At 48.7% G+C, this 15,575-nt stretch overlaps 1 protein-coding gene across 1 annotated transcript; it reads right to left on the bottom strand.

Moving 5' to 3' along the window:
• Positions 1-2,201: 2,201 nt before the first annotated feature.
• Positions 2,202-5,182, bottom strand: Ccn1 (cellular communication network factor 1). Its single transcript, XM_032897219.1, has 5 exons — positions 4,912-5,182; positions 4,381-4,594; positions 3,695-4,039; positions 3,359-3,573; positions 2,202-3,163 (listed from the first exon to the last, which is right to left on the bottom strand). Exons 1-5 carry the CDS (start codon positions 4,972-4,974, stop codon positions 2,861-2,863), a joined length of 1,140 nt encoding a protein of 379 aa, XP_032753110.1. The 5' UTR covers positions 4,975-5,182; the 3' UTR covers positions 2,202-2,860.
• Positions 5,183-15,575: the final 10,393 nt, after the last annotated feature.

The raw sequence follows: 15,575 nt of genomic DNA, 5'->3' as shown, positions 1-15,575 counted from the left end.
GGAAAAAAAAATAACTCTAAAATGCACGTTGCTGATTCTGACTTAGTTGTGTCTCTTTGTGCGACGACAGCCAGGACATAGCATTCGTATGAGGCAGCAGCCCAGCAAGACCACTGATCAGGCTGCTGAGCGTCTCACAGAATATTTCTTAAAATTCATAGAATGCCTAAGACTCTAAGGCCATTCTATAACGCTCTGGCCTTAGGTCTACCAAAAACCACCCCAGCATCACGAAGCCGGGACGGACAGAGGTGTGAGGACTCATTATTGTGGCTGCTGGTGTACTGCTGTTACTACATACACCACAGTGCATGCTGACACAGTCGACTCCCATGTCAAATAGGTAGATAGTGGCTTTTGTCTTCACAGTAACGGAACTAAACAAGATCCATGCCAGGTGTGATTGAACTTGTATGGTCTGAACACTGTCATTTCGTTCTTGGCTACTTTTGAGTTCTTCAATACTTTCCGTATCCCTGAATTTATATTTTTTGTAGTAGCTTTTCTGCCCAAACAAATGGGCATGATTTGCGAGCCCTCTTGTCACTATCAACTGTAAGTTCTTGGAGATCAATGACCTTTCAAAGACCCGCTGTTTTTCTCGGCTACGTCATCCCTCATGTGGGACACTGTGCACAAACGCTGTCATCTGACACACGTGATGGATCCATACAGCATCGTCCTACGGTCTCCGCAGAGATAGGGAGAGTTTGCAGGCTCTCTGGAGGCAAGGCAACATCTCAGGATTCATGCTGGGGACCTTGCTTATGGATCTTGAAGTCTTTCCACCAGGACCGCCCCCACAAAATTCTCATGCGTCCACCATTGTTCGCGTGTTAACGTCACACCCTGACAAGCCCAACTGTATCCACAACTAGACCACGTGGTGTTTAAATCCCGAATACCTTAAAACTCCAATTCCTTGGGGTGAGAAAAACTGGCAGTCCTGAAAGTGCTCTTTGCCGTGTTTTAGGCAAGGAACCGTACCCTCAAGACTAGAGAAGACCTGCGTTTGTAGACTTTCCTAGCCATTCATGCTAAAACACATGACAGATGCCGCAAGTGCTTTGTTTCTTGTTTGTTTTTTTTTTAGGTCTTTATTAAATCATCAGTATTCGTTCATCTATCTAGAAAACCCCCTTATACAATCCCAAGCGCTGTCCCCCTCCCCCGCTTCCCAAAGCACTTTCTCTTATGTCTAAAGATTCAAGTGCACACTGCAATATCTCACTGTGGATTTGAATGGGAGCCAAGGCTGCCGGTGAAAGGAAAATTTCTCCTATAAAAGGTTTATTGTCAGCGCTTTCTAAAGATGTAGATTTTTCTAACACAGGCTACTGGCTTTTCTTCACACACATTAATGCGGCTGTCTCTGCCTCTCCTAGACCCACAGCCAGCCTCTTCTCTTTTAGGAATGCTCCGTGTCTAGCCTTTGACCTCTGGATAGCCCACTCTATCTAAATGTCCTTTCGGCCATCAATATGCTGTATACTATTAAAAGGAAGGGGGTGGGCCTCCCTGGTCCTTTAGCGACTGGAAAGCACTCGAAATTCCTCACATTCTTGCATTTGGCAGCCTGTTTGCCCAATCACTGGCTTATTAGGATTAGCACAAGTCTTTGCTTCAAGCTCATCCATTAACAAACCAGCCACCCAACAGGTCCCAAGAATTTCCCCCCTCTCTGATACCGGCCAATGGTAAAATATTAGCAGCTTCCCTAATTTTTAGATACACTTCAACCATGCAGCTATGGTCAAAGGTTATTAAAAGGTTCCCCACCTCTACTTGAGTGACACACAGAAGCCCCCGAAGCTAAAATAAGAAACAACCATACTTGTCCAGAGTAATGGGGACTCGTAGGCTTTCATTTCAATTCTTTTTTGTAAAAATAAATCAGTTTTAAGTTAGCAATTAAATTTTCAGCTACCTTTTTACGCTTCATAAAAGCCCATGTTCAGTATACTTTGCTTTCCTAACTGGAGGCTTTTATGCCACCATTGTTCCTTAAAGATTTGCAACAGCAGCCACTGTCCTAGCAGTTCACTGTTAACCCAAGTAGGGCATCTAGAGTGGTTCTTGACACATAGTAGGTCCTGGGGGTGGGGTGGGGGGTGGGGTCCTGTTGGAATGATTGACAAGAACAATTGTTTCTGATAACTTGAATGGCTTCCGAAAATACAGAACACCATGCACCCAAGATATTAGGTAAATATTTCTTTATTAAATGATTAATTTTATAAATAAATTCTCTTCACTGATATAAAATTAAAATCATTTACAAATTATTCCAGTATTACATTTCCCCATCCCTCCCCGAAAGCTACATTTTGATAAATAAAAACATTCAATCTTAGAACACCTGGTTTCTGTTTGCAGTTTAGAGTGCAGGTAGTGGCCTCAAGGGCACTCACAGAGTGTCCCCCCCCCTCCACTGGGGAAGGCAGGAGAAGCCTTTCATTTTACTTCTGTCAAAGGACAAGCGGGGCTTTCACTTGACCCAACTAGTCTTATTTTATCTCTATTACAATTGTAGAACCAAGGGGGGAAGGGGAGAAATGGAGCAAAAAAAAGAAAAAGAAAAAAAAAAAACACTTAGCAAAATAATTTACAAACAGAAAACAGAACATCATCTATAAACATGCTCCAATATGAAGCGTAACCCGGGCTCCAGTACTATGAAGCGAAGTATTCTCCAACTGCGACTGCGTTACTGTCCATCCATAGCAGCAGCCCCTTCGGCAGTTTTGAAACACCTTAATCCTACTCGATGCTGAGCAAGGCACCGTTCGCCCACCGTCCGCCCGCGTCTCCGCGATGCTCAACACCTCTGTCCGACCCTCACTAGGAACCCAGGAGACGTTTAGTCCCTGAACTTGTGGATATCGTTGAACAGACTGTAGAGGCGAAACGACGCCTCGTTGGGATGCGGGCAGTTGTAGTTACACTTGCAGGACTGAATCATCATGACGTTCTTGGAGAACATCTCGCCATCTTCGCACCGGAACCGCATCTTCACGGTCCTGGTCTGCAGAGGTGTGCAGCACCGGCCGTCCACGCAGGAGCCGCAGTATTTGGGCCGGTATTTCTTCACACTGGAGCATCCTGCATAAGTAAATCGGACTGGTTCTGGGGATTTCTTGGTCTTGCTGCATTTCTTGCCCTTCTGGAAGGAAGAACAAAAGAAAGAATGAGATTTGTTGGGTTTTTCTGGAGGTGTACATTTAACCACCGCGTATAGTCTTGGGCTAGAAAAAGACAATTTCTTTTCAAATATATCGTGGACTTTTCTCTTTCTTGAACAGAGGCTCATATCCCACCCACCTGTGGGGTCTCAGTTCAAGCCTTGAAAGAAACTTACTTTTAGGCTGCTGTACACCGGTTGTCCACAAGGACGCACTTCACAGATCCGGGTCTCTTTCACCAGGCGGCACTCCGGGTTGTCATTGGTAACTCGTGTGGAGATACCAGTTCCGCAGCTCTTGGAGCACTGGGACCAGGACGTGGTCTGAACGATGCATTTCTGGCCATGGGCATGCAGCGGGTTGTAAAGGACTCGCGGTTCCGTGCCAAAGACTAGAAAGACCAACGAAATGGAAGACAGCTTAGACCCGTGCAGACACACAATGGTTTCTACAAAGTTGCAGCCCAAGAAAGCTTTTCTGCACAGTGTCTTAAGGACTGGGTATCCACTTACCAGGAAGCCTCTTCAGTGAGCTGCCTTTGCCAATTGCGATTAACTCGTTGTTTCTCGTTAACTCCACCTCCGAGGCATCGAATCCAAGGAGGTCGTCCTGGTCGTCCAGGGAGTCCTTAATGCTGTCTTCATCACAGACCCATTCCTCACAGCACTGCCCGCTGACTTTCACCAGCCGGGGGTTGGGACAGCCCAGATTGGGGAGAGACAGTTCTTGGGGACACAGAGGAATGCAGCCCACAGCACCGTCAATACATGTGCACTGATGTTTACAGTTGGGTTGGAAGCTCTCCCCGTTCTGGTAGATCCTGGAGTTATATTCACAGGGTCTGCCTTCTGACTGAGCTGTAAAGACGACCGAAAGAGAGAGGAGAAGGTTAAGATTCGCCGCCACAGGCTGAAACTCATACATATTTTCCGCTGTTCAACTCAATGTATGGTAAAGTTCCCTACAGTTCCCCCGAGACTCCAGAGCTGAACAATAAGTTAGTCAGGAATCACTTTTCCGTATGCGCTTTTCGTTGGGCCCAGACACTCTGAATTGCATTCCAGACTGCTGAAATCATGTGCCTTTCTGCCAAGCTACTATCAACAAAGCGTCACCATACATGGTCTCAAAATTACTAAACTTCTGGACGATGGGGACTATTATTTTTTTTAAAGGGGCCAAACCACAAGCCTCTTACCTCTGCAGATCCCTTTCAGAGCGGTGGAACTGGCGCCGAAATTGCATTCCAGCCCCTTGGTGTGGTCGCAGGGCTGCGTTTTGCTGCAGTCCTCGTTGAGTTGCTTCGCGCAGACCTTACAGCAGCCGCAGCCGTCCCGGACCAAGCCGACTCCCGGGGCGCACTTGGGCGCCTCCAGAGGGCAGTGGCAGGCGGCAGGGCAGGTGGAGAGTGCCTGCAAGTGGGAGAAGAAGCGCGTGAGACTGCTTTGCATTGCTCCGGGAAGGCACCTAAACCACCCTGAGCGTAGGTCTGGCTGTGGGGCTCTCTGTTCACCAGGAGTGTCTCTATCCCGTCCCGACACCCCGGACACTCCAGCGGCTGCGCCCCAGGAAGAGGCCCCCTGGACACGTCGTCCGAGCGTAAAGCAACAGCTCCCCCGGAACTTTTCAGTCTAACTTTCCCTGCTGTGAAAGATCAGGGCCCGGGGGAAGGGGTCGGGAAGGGCGGATCGGGAAGCGGTGGTTTAAAAAAAAAAAAAGTCCAACTCACCAGCCTGGTCAAGTGGAGAAGGGTGACGGCGACAGCGAGCGTCTTGATGGTGCTGGAGCTCATTGTGGCGCGCAGGAGGAGCCGGGGCGAGCGTGGCGACACGGAAGCCAAGGAGCGGGCGAGCAGCCGGATCGAATGCGCCCGGAGTGCGGTGAGATGAGGGCCGAGGCGGCGGGTGTCCTTCTCTCGAGGTGCTGGCGGCGGAGGCGCAGAGATTGCAGGCGCTTCTCTGGGGCGCTCTCGCTCACGGTCTGCCCCGGCACTGGGAGCCCGCCCTTTATAATGCCTGCCTCGGCGCCGCGTGTTGCAGTGACGTATGCGCTGTCTGCGCGTTCCAGAATTCTCAAACATCTCAGGAATGTTGGTTGGCGCGGGCTGCTGCCAAGCACCTCCCCTGGCTCCGTTGCACCTTTCCCCCCCTCCCCTTCTTAGATCCATCAGAGAAAAAAAAGTTCTTTTTTTTTTCCACTTTAAATAACAGCTTCCTTCGGGAAGGCCGGGATGCTTGGGGCGCAAGGGTTCTGATTTTGATTGAAGAGGGTATATGGTGAGTGTGTTGGGGGGCGTGGTGTATGTGTTGGTGGGAGCATTTCAGATCTGTGCCTAGACATGGGAGGGCGGGAAGACCTGAGACGGCGGAAGAAAAGTGGTTTTGTTTGATGCTGCCTACCCGGGAAAGCAGCGAGCTGCTTGCTTGTTTACAACCAAGGTGAGAGTAAAGTTATCTACTGAGAGGCCAAAGGGGAGGGGGAGTTGGTTTCTAAGCCAGGGATCTATTTGTGGACTTCAAAGAGCCGTGCTCGGATCAAGTCCCAAAGTTTTGGCATAATGTTTATTAGCCAAGGAAAGTGTATTGCAAATTAATACTCGGAGTGGCCTTTGTGAATGGGGGATGGGGGAGCTTCCCTCTTTGCTGGCAATTTTCCAGCCTGAGGTCTTCCCTCATCCCTCCCCCCTTTTTTTTTTTTTTTTTTTTTTTTTTTTTTTGGTATGTTGTACTTGTTTGTTTTTGGAGGTTCCCAGTTTTAGTTCCAGCCCACTGCCTGCGTTGGAAATCCAAGAGGAAACGAGTGCAGAGTTCTCCCGGAGCCTGACGTCCACTTCCTCACCGATGCAGGAGGCCGGGTCAACCCTCCTGGCCTCTCTTCCCCGACTGGCGGGGCGATGGAAACTAAGCAGCCAAACCAGAAGCGGAGGAGACCACCGTGGAGTGATTTGTCCTGAAATCATCAGGTGCAAAAGCTGCCGGGACAAAACAGATCCCAACAGCTTTGGCTAGATGGAAAAAAAGACTTGGTGTGTTTGCAGACACCGTCCCACCCACCCTCCTGCCCTTGTATGTGTCTCTCTGAATGTATATGTATGTATGCCTCCCTGTCTGTGTGTCTGTGCTTGTGTGTGTGCTTGTGTGTCTCTGTGTCTCTGTGTCTCTGTCTGTTTTGTGTTTTCTGTCTCTGTCTCTGTCTCTGTCTCTCTCTCTCTCTCTCTCTCTCTCTCTCTCTCTCTCTCTCTCTGTGTGTGTGTGTGTGTGTCTCTGTGTGTGAACTTGTGTGTCTCGGTGTTTAATTCCTTTGTTTTGGATCACTTGGAAGCCTTCCATTTCAAAAGGAAGTGCAATGGCTCTCTCCCCAAGTTCCGAGACATGAGGGATTTAGAGGGCAACACTGTAATAAAGGAGGTTAGTTTTTAAGATCTTATTAGACACACAACTGAAGACACCCCCTAGACCCTCTTCAGTATTGCCAGTGCCATTCATAAATTTCAGAAGCCTCAGAATCTGTCTTCTGCAATTTTAAAAGGAGATGGGTACTAGATTTCCCCATCCCTTTAATGGTCTGGGTAGCTTTTTTTCATTTTTAATATGTAGGGCCTCCCTGCCTTTGCCGCTTAGCGATCTTGCTTAAGGGAGCCTTGTGCACTGACTGTTCTCCGAAAGACTCGGGTGAGAAGGAAGAGAAGCTGTTACGCGCACTCCGATGAAGACAGCTGTTACTGGAAAGAGTTAAGTTCATTCATTCAAAAGGGCCCTTTCGTAAGTCCTAGAGGAATTTGCCAGAGGCGGTAGGATCTTGAAGGCTTTCTGGGGGTGGGGACTTTTAAAGACAATGGGTTGTCAAGTGTTATGCAAATAACGAAGGCCAAGCCGAGGCCTTGTCCCGCAGGCCAGCCTACTTATTAGCTAGAGAACTGTTCCCCTGGCCTTACAGTTCATTGTTTCCATCTTTGGGAAGCGGCGGGAGGGTAGGGGGTGAGGGTGGAGAAGGCGCAGAACAGGGTAGAAGGAGGTGATGGAGAAACAGAATGGAGAGGAGGGCTCCTGGCTTCTGTTGTGGCGTCTTTTCTATTTGACTTCATGGTTGTAAGTATTTCCAGATGGTGAATCAGACACCAGACGTAACAATATTTCCATATTTGGGTATAGCAGTAGCCTGCGTTTTTAACATTTTTCTGCCTCTGTTATCCAACCACAAGGCATTCTTGACAGCTTCAAATGTTGTTAAATATAGACTTAACTTCTGTTCCCAGAGCAGGAAATTCTTTGGAATTCCTTGTTTTTCACGCAATCTGTCCATCATGATTTAAAATAAAGTTACAGTGGATGATCCAACTGGCCTGGATATACTGTGTTCCTTTGCTGCGGGGGATGGGGAGACAGTGGAGAGGTCCAGTATTCTGTACAGCATTCAGACACACCATTCCGTAGATGCCTTTAAAAATCAGATTAAAGTTTTCTAACGAGGATGTGTGGGGTTTTGTTTCTGGACTCCAACTGGGCAATCTCAGAAGAAGGGGATTGTCGCAGAGGAGACACAGGGAGTACATTAGCATCAGCTGTCCATTTAAAGCAGCGGGTGTGTGGTGAGGAGAGGAGGAAGCTGGAGTCGGCAAGGCCGGGAGGTGCAGGAGGAGGAAAGGCTGCTGGAACCCATGTGCACAGCCTTGCAGACTGCATGCACTGCCTAGCCGGCTGGTAACCAGGAGGAACAGCGGCTGCTCGAGTCCCTGCCTAGGATGGTCCAGAAACTCCAGACGTCCTGTCGCCTTCTCACCTCCTCTGCTGAGAGCTACAGATCCTTCGTTGACAGACAGGGAGGGAAATGTGCAAATGGTGTGGGTAAGTGTTGCTTCGCGTGCTCTTTTCTCCCCCCACCGTCTCTCCACCCAGCGGACTCGTTTCTTTGAGCCGCAAGACACTGAGAAAGGACTGCTTGTCCTCCTGCGGCTCTTGGCTTGAGCTGAGAGATGGAGCGTCTCACTTGCAGCTGCCAGGGACGTTTAGATTACCCCCAAGAAGGCTTCACTGTCTCGCAGCAACTGAGACAGACCATAATCTCAAACCTGTCGACTCCAGCTTCCTAGTTTAGTGGGTTTCAGACTAGGGTGTCCGCCGGAATCACCCGGAGGACTGGTTAGAAGTCTGATTGCTAGGCCCTACTCCAGACTTTCTCCTCAGTTGCATTTTATCAAGTCCCTAGGTGATGTGGATGCTGCTGGTCCCAGAATCACACGCTGCTCTGGACCACAGGAGTGCTCCCCTCCCCCTTTCCTTCCTCGTAGCCTTTCTCTCTCTCCAGGTCTCCCCCCTCATCGTAAGACCTTTTCCTCCCACTTTTCCCCACCCTTGCGCCCGTGTGTCCACAACCAGATAGGGGGTTGCTCACGACTCCAATTCTTCTAGCCACATTTACCGGGTCTGCAAGAAGCTTTAAGATGACACCCTCTCGTTACCCCACATTTTTGCACCCCTCTTCATTCCCACCCCTCCCCCAGTCTGGTATGGTCTGGGGATGGGTGGGAGTGGCTGGGATTATGGTGGCAGCGGTTGGAGGAAGAGAGTGACAGATTCTGCAGGTCGGGAGGGCACGAGGGCAACGGGCCTTGGCCACCAGGCTAGGATCTGCCGCCGCCGCCCCCTGCGGGCCGCTGGCCCAAGAACCGCACTCCCGCGGTGGCCGAGACTCGAGGTTTCCGGCGACTCACTGCACAGGACGTTTCCAGCCTCGGCCCATATTTGGTGAAAGTCTTTCGAGACTCCGTCATCCGGCTCCAAGGGGGCGGCGGTCCTGGGAGCGCGCCCGGCGACCGCGCTGCCGCCCCGGCGTTCCTGAAAAGTGCATCCCGGCCGCCCACATCGGGGTCCCCACTCCGCGAAGGACCCCAGGACTGGCCGAGTCCCGAGTCTGCAGCGCCTCAATCTCCGGCCGCAGTGCCATAAAGCAGAATCCAGGCCTGCGCTGCCGGAGAGGCTGGAGACACACACAGGGCGCTACAAAGATTATGTCACTTTTCCCGTCCACCCCGCTGTTGACTCGTTCTCCCGGCGGGGCTGCAAGTGGCCGCTCTGTGCCAGAGGGTACGCCCAGGAACCAGAGGCTGGGGACTCTGTAGGAAAGTAGCTTTTGCTGAGGCGAGAACAAACCTGGAGAGGGTGGGGATCAGGGGGTTGTCTGGGGTGGTTAAGTAGGGCGAAGCCCAGAATGGGCCTGTTTGGTTTTTTGTTGATGTTTTGTTTTGTTAATCTTCCAAAAAACTCAAGCTAGAACTCACACTGTCTCCGCGTCGATCTCCTTTCTTTCATTTTATTTTATTATTTTATTTTATTTTTTCGAGACAGGGTAATCCCCGATCATCCTGAAACTCGATCTGAGGACTAGGCTGGCCTTGAACTCCCAGAGATACGCTTTCCTCTGTCTCCTAAGTGCTGGGATTAAAGCCCTTTTTCCTTGATTCAAGTGTGCATCAACAAAGTAGGCCTGCGAGAGTAAACTCTCTCACCACCGCAATCCCTTTGGGGGGGGCCAAACCTCAGGACACCCCCTTCTAAGAACAGCTGAGTCGCTAAGTCACTAAGGCTTCACCCTATACCATACACCATTTTCAAGGCCTGCAGCCCTGTCACTTCCTTCACCCTTTCCCTGCTGAGGCAGTGGACTCTCTAGCTAGCCCCATTCTGTATCTGAATGAAGAATCAGAACTCCAGAAGCCAGTGACTAGCCAAGGACTGACTAGCCACAGGCCACTCAGCAAGTCCCAGGTCTTGGTTCAAACCTGTCCCTTAGCTCAGACAGTTAGGCCTGCCCTCTTTCGTGAAACTTCAGTAATTCTACCACTGCATAACTAGAGAGTCTAGGAAAAAATACATCAGCACAGTTGGTAAGCTCACTGAAGCAGCTGATCACAGTGGACTTTGAGGATGGCCAAAAGAAAGGGTTTATTTTAAGTCTCAGTAGAGGTAAGTTATAGGGGTTTTTAGGCACCATGAGAAGGCGATGGATGGGATATTTCAGGACAGACAGCTTGTGAGCCACATCGATTAACCTGTGGAGGAAACCCTGTCCTGGTGGGAATGCGTTTATTACCGAGTTAAAATTTTCAGCACTGTGTACTTGTCGGCCCAGTCAGTTTGCTTTTAACTGTTTTCTCCCCTTGAATATTGACGTAAAATCAGATCTACAAACCAAAGGATTTTTTTTTCCACCAAACACCAGGTTTATTTAGTTCATGAGATGTCCTGGCACAGTGCCACAGACCAGTGACATTTAACACTTTGGGGACACTCAGGTCTGATGAAGGAGCAGGCCCTGGTTAAGGCTGACCTTGCTAATGTGGAGCTGAAGGGGACAAGGGAGTGTCTGCTGGGAGGGAAGTACATTTGGGGACAAAGGCAGCAAGCAGGGCCTTGACCGAGTCTAGGGACACTGTGGACAGGGTTACTTGCCTCAGCATTGGGACTTTGTTTTTATGCTGGCCAAGAGTCCTGAGGGTTTGCCTCACTTCCTATTTCTATAAGAAAAGGGGGTGACCTGGGTCCAGGGCCATGCACATCTAAGTGGGTCCTACTCTCTGCTAGGTCACAGAATGCCACTGCGGAGGATGCGCACTGGCTGGTGCTGGGCCTCAGTGTTGGGGACTGTTGGAGGATGGATAAGTTAAATCGTAGACCTGGTTTTTGTTTTGGTTTTTCATATAAAAGAGATACCAGAGATACGGTGTATTTGTGGAGTCTTCAACGTTTTAAAAATTAGCAATCAGTTAAAATGTTAAAACACCATTTTGGCTGATTCTTGGAAACCCAAAGGAGACACCCTGCAGGAGCCAGCGGCAATGCTCAGACTTCAGGCTTCAGGGGACTTGTCCTTTTGGGTGCCGGTAGCTCCCAGCTCCTGTGAAACTTCCAAGAAGAGCAGGCACCGCCCAGCTCATTGCCAAATGAACCTGACTTTACCTAAGACTCAGAAGCGAAGGCATAGCCCAGAAGCTAAAGTGTTAGCCGCCCAAGCGTGAGGCCTTGAGTTCGGATCCCCAGAACACCGTAAAAAGCTGGGCAGAGGGATTGGAGAAATGGCTCATCAGTCGACAGCACTTGTTATTCCTACAGCAGCCAGGAGTTCCGTTCCTAGCGCCCGTATGGTGGCTCACACTCATCTGGAATTCCAGTTCCAAAAACTCTGACATCTTTGACCTCTGCTAGCACCAGCACACATGGTGCATATACATACATACAAACATACATGCATGCATGCATGCATACAAGCAAAATATACACATCAAATAAACCGTATTTTAAAAAGCTGGGCATGTTAATCTCAGCACTGAGGAGGTGGTGGTGGGCCAATCCCTAGATCTCATGAACCAACCAGCCTAGCAAAATCCATGGGCTACAGGTTCAGTGAGAGACTCTGATTCAAAAACATAAGGTGGAGTTAGCCTTTTAAATCCCTAATTTTGAAAGGCAGAGACAATCAGATTTCTTTGGGTCTGGAGCCAACGTAGTTGATGGAGCAAGTTCCAGGCCAACCAGGGCTACACAATAAGACTTTGTCAATGATAACCACAGCAATAATAATATGAGAGTGATTGTTCTCAAGACTCCTAATATTGACCTCTGGCTTCCACAGGCAGACACACACACATACACACACAGACAGATACATACACACACACACATGTACACACAGACTCATACACACAGAGACACACACACGGACACACACAGAGACAGACTCACATACACATAGACACAGAGATACACACACACACACACACACATCAATACATCAATGCTGCCACTCAGTTCTTGGTTGTAGAAGTTTACGACCTATTAATAAAAATGGAAAAACTGTCATTTTTTTTTATCCACTCCCCAAATACCACCCAGCCTTCCTGCTCTCCCCTGAGTCATCCCCGTGAGCAGCTGGCACTGTCTTGGCAGCAGGATAGGAAACACTTTTCTCCGGGCAGCCGTATCCAATGGGAACCATATCTGTTTGTTTCCTCCACCTGGCACAAGGCCACAGGAAGCCCGGCATTTCTAACTCAATCCCTCACCTTACAGAACTTCTCGTCTTGTGCTAACACAGAAACATTTCACTGGAAAGAACTGGAGGGCACTTCTCCCACCCCACCCTGCAATCTATCTTCAGGAGATGATTGAGCAATTTGAAATATAGTAATTATAAGTCACTATCAAATGAGCTGGCTCCAGATTCAGAAAATCAAGAATTCAGCCTCCACCTCTCAGGTTGTATTTCTGGAAATACCTTTCTCTTAATTACCCACTTAAAAAAAAAAAAAGCCACACAAGCTGCATTAGGAATTCAGAAAGGATTTGATTTGGGCACAGTCGACAAGCACACAGTCTACAGACAGATTGAAGCTTTTCATTAGTGCCAGGATTTTGCAGGTCACGGGGATTAAGTATTAGGGAGGGTTGTGATACTGGGCTGATTGTGTAAAGGAAGACGGAAGAGTGTGTCAAAGCTCAGCCTGATGCTTGGCACACAGAAAATGCTTAATAAACTATGATTACCAGTGTTGCTAAGTACTACCGTCCCCTTAGCCTTCATTACAGTAGCATCGAATGAGCTGGCCTTACTCGAGAAAGTACTTTCTAGTCTGTGGAGTAGATGACCCCAGGCTGTACATGCATGCATATGGTATACTGACGATGTGATTAAAAAGACCCTTGTAGCATTCAGGATGCACTGGGTACCAGAGACCATCCAGTACAGCGCTCAGATTGCCATTTTGCCTGTGGCCCTCCATGGTAGTGAGCGGTGTAAAATTTGCTTTAGTTTCCTTGGCAATAAAATAGTAAGGCTGGGCCAGTTAGGGTCAGAGAAGTGCCCCCAAAGATCTGCTAAGTCAAATAAATCAATAGGTACATAAAGAGCTGTGTCTGAGGGCCAGACCTGGCTGGTACTGGACCTTAGCAATGGGGCCCACTGGGACCCTCTATAGAGCCTGCCTTTGCCCACCGTGGGCTAGGTAGTTAGAATATATACGTATGTATTCACATGTTACAGAAACTGAACTTTATACACAGCCCTGAAAGCCTTACTAGAAGTCTGTAATGAGTGGACCTGTGCAAGTCAAAGCCCTTCGGTAGAGCAGTTTGTAAATGTCACTGCTGTTAAGAACGGTGTGGTATATACCCTTGGGAGGGAATAGGGAGACAAAGTTTAGAACAGAGGCAGAAGGAACACCCATTCAGAGCCTGCCCCACATGTGGCCCATACATATACAGCCACCCAATTAGATAAGATGGATGAAGCAAAGAAGTGCAGGCTGACAGGAACCAGATGTAGATCTCTCCTGAGAGACACAGCCAGAATACAGCAAATACATAGGCGAATGCCATCATTAAACCACTGAACTGAGAACGGGATCCCATTGAAGGAATCAGAGAAAGGACTGAAAGACTGAAGGGGCTCGAGACCCCATATGAACAACAATGCCAAGCAACCAGAGCTTCCAGGGACTAAGCCACTACCCAAAGACTATACATGGACTGACCCTGGACTCTGACCTCATAGGTAGCAATGAAAATCCTAGTAAGAGCACCAGTGGAAGGGGAAGCCCTGGGTCCTGCTAAGACTGAACCCCCAGTGAACATGATTGTTGGGGGCAGGGTGATAATGGGTGGAGGACGGGGAGGGGAACACCCATAGAGAAGGGGAGTGGGAGGGGTTAGGGGGATGTTGACCTGGAAACCTGGAAAGGGAATACCAATTGAAATGTAAATAAGAAATACCCAATTTAATAAAGATGGAAAAAAGAAAAAAGAAAAAGGAAAAAAAGAATGGTATGGCATGTGTCCCGCTGTGGAACCCATCTTAAAATTCAAGAGCTACCTTGCACTTTCTGGAAGTCTCTTAATAGCGGAGTCCATCACTTCAACATTGTTTTCTAGATATGTCTTCAATTTATTTGTGTTTTCAGTAACTGTGGATCCCTCAGTTATTATGATATGAGTTTGGCAATTAGTGAGTTAGAAACAACCTTACTCTTTAAGGCCCCTGCCTGAGTTTGTTTCTATTTTCTCTAAAGAGGGAGATGGGAAGGAGAGAAGGAAGGAGGGAGACAGAGAGAGAGAGAGAGAGAGAGAGAGAGAGAGAGAGAGAGAGAGAGAGAGAGGGAGGAGCAGAAGAACCTCTCAGAGATGACTGAGAGATACCACGGTTGTAACTTAGTCACAACTACTGATTTTGTTACCTGAGGCAGTCAAAGCTGCCACCGCCCACGACCTGTGGCCACCTTCACAACAGTTGCTAGGCGCAGAATTCTCCAGGCACGGGGCTAGCACACCCAGTGTGTGCTTTCGCAAGCTGTCCCTGGGCCTTGGGTGGGCGGTGGTGCCTAAGGTTATGGCAGGCAAAAGCAGCTGGAAGGTAGCATGAGTGATTTCGTCCGCTTAGATTTCAGCTTGAAGAGGATGGCCTTGTTGGGCATCAATGGAAGGAGAAACCCTTGGTCCTGACAAGGTTGGGATTTGTAGGGAAAGCAAAAGGGGGTGGTTTCAGAGAGAAGAAGGGGGAGGGGATGGGAGGGGCTTGTGTCCAGGATGGCCAGTTTGAGATTTGGGCACCAATGGAAGGAACAATGTGTTCAATGTTTAATATTTCCTTGGTACAAAGTATAGAAAGGACTAGGTGTTACAGATTAAGGATGACCAGTTCAGTTCCATTTAGTAAACTTGGGTTGGACAAAGCAGAGACTAATGTCTGAGTGTGGGGGAAATGTGTTCCCAAAGGAACATTGGGGGGAAGATTCGTGGGCAAAAGGGTCTGACAACCTGGTTACACAAAAAAGGGAGGGATACACTCCCATCTTGAGATGGAAGGCAGAAAGAGGTGAAGTTTGAGGCTGGGGGGATGGAATAGGGGACCTTATGTCCATGAGACCTGAAAACTGCAAATGGAAAGATTGGAATAACATTTGAAATGTAAATTTACAATAAAAATCAATAAAGATAAACAGATAGAGGAAAAAAAGTAAAAGCAGCAGCATAACATGGATTCATGCTTCAGGAATAGTCCATCTATCCATCCATCCGTCCATCCATTCATCCATCCATCCATACGTGTGTGTGTGTGTGTGTGTGTGTGTGTGTGTGTGTGTGTGACATTTATAGATGTTTCTGTGTCTGATAAATAGAGAGAGCCACCCTATAAAAAAGAAGTCTGCCATAAATGCTGGCATTGTTCCTCCTACCCACATGTTCCATTTGAGGCTGTTGACTGCATGTGCATTTTCATGGGAGATTAGCAGCCACTGGAGGAGAGAGTCCTGGCAGCAGGGTTGGGCGTTCCTCACAGGAGGTGTGGATTACGGAGCCTAATCTCCAGACTGCTGTTACTCTGGTCACTGTAGCCCCTTCTGAG

This window comes from Rattus rattus, chromosome 3 (genome assembly GCF_011064425.1).
Source record: "Rattus rattus isolate New Zealand chromosome 3, Rrattus_CSIRO_v1, whole genome shotgun sequence".
NCBI lineage: Eukaryota > Metazoa > Chordata > Mammalia > Rodentia > Muridae > Rattus > Rattus rattus.
The sequence above is the reverse complement of the archived record's forward strand: the minus strand, read 5'-3'. Positions and strand labels throughout refer to the sequence as shown.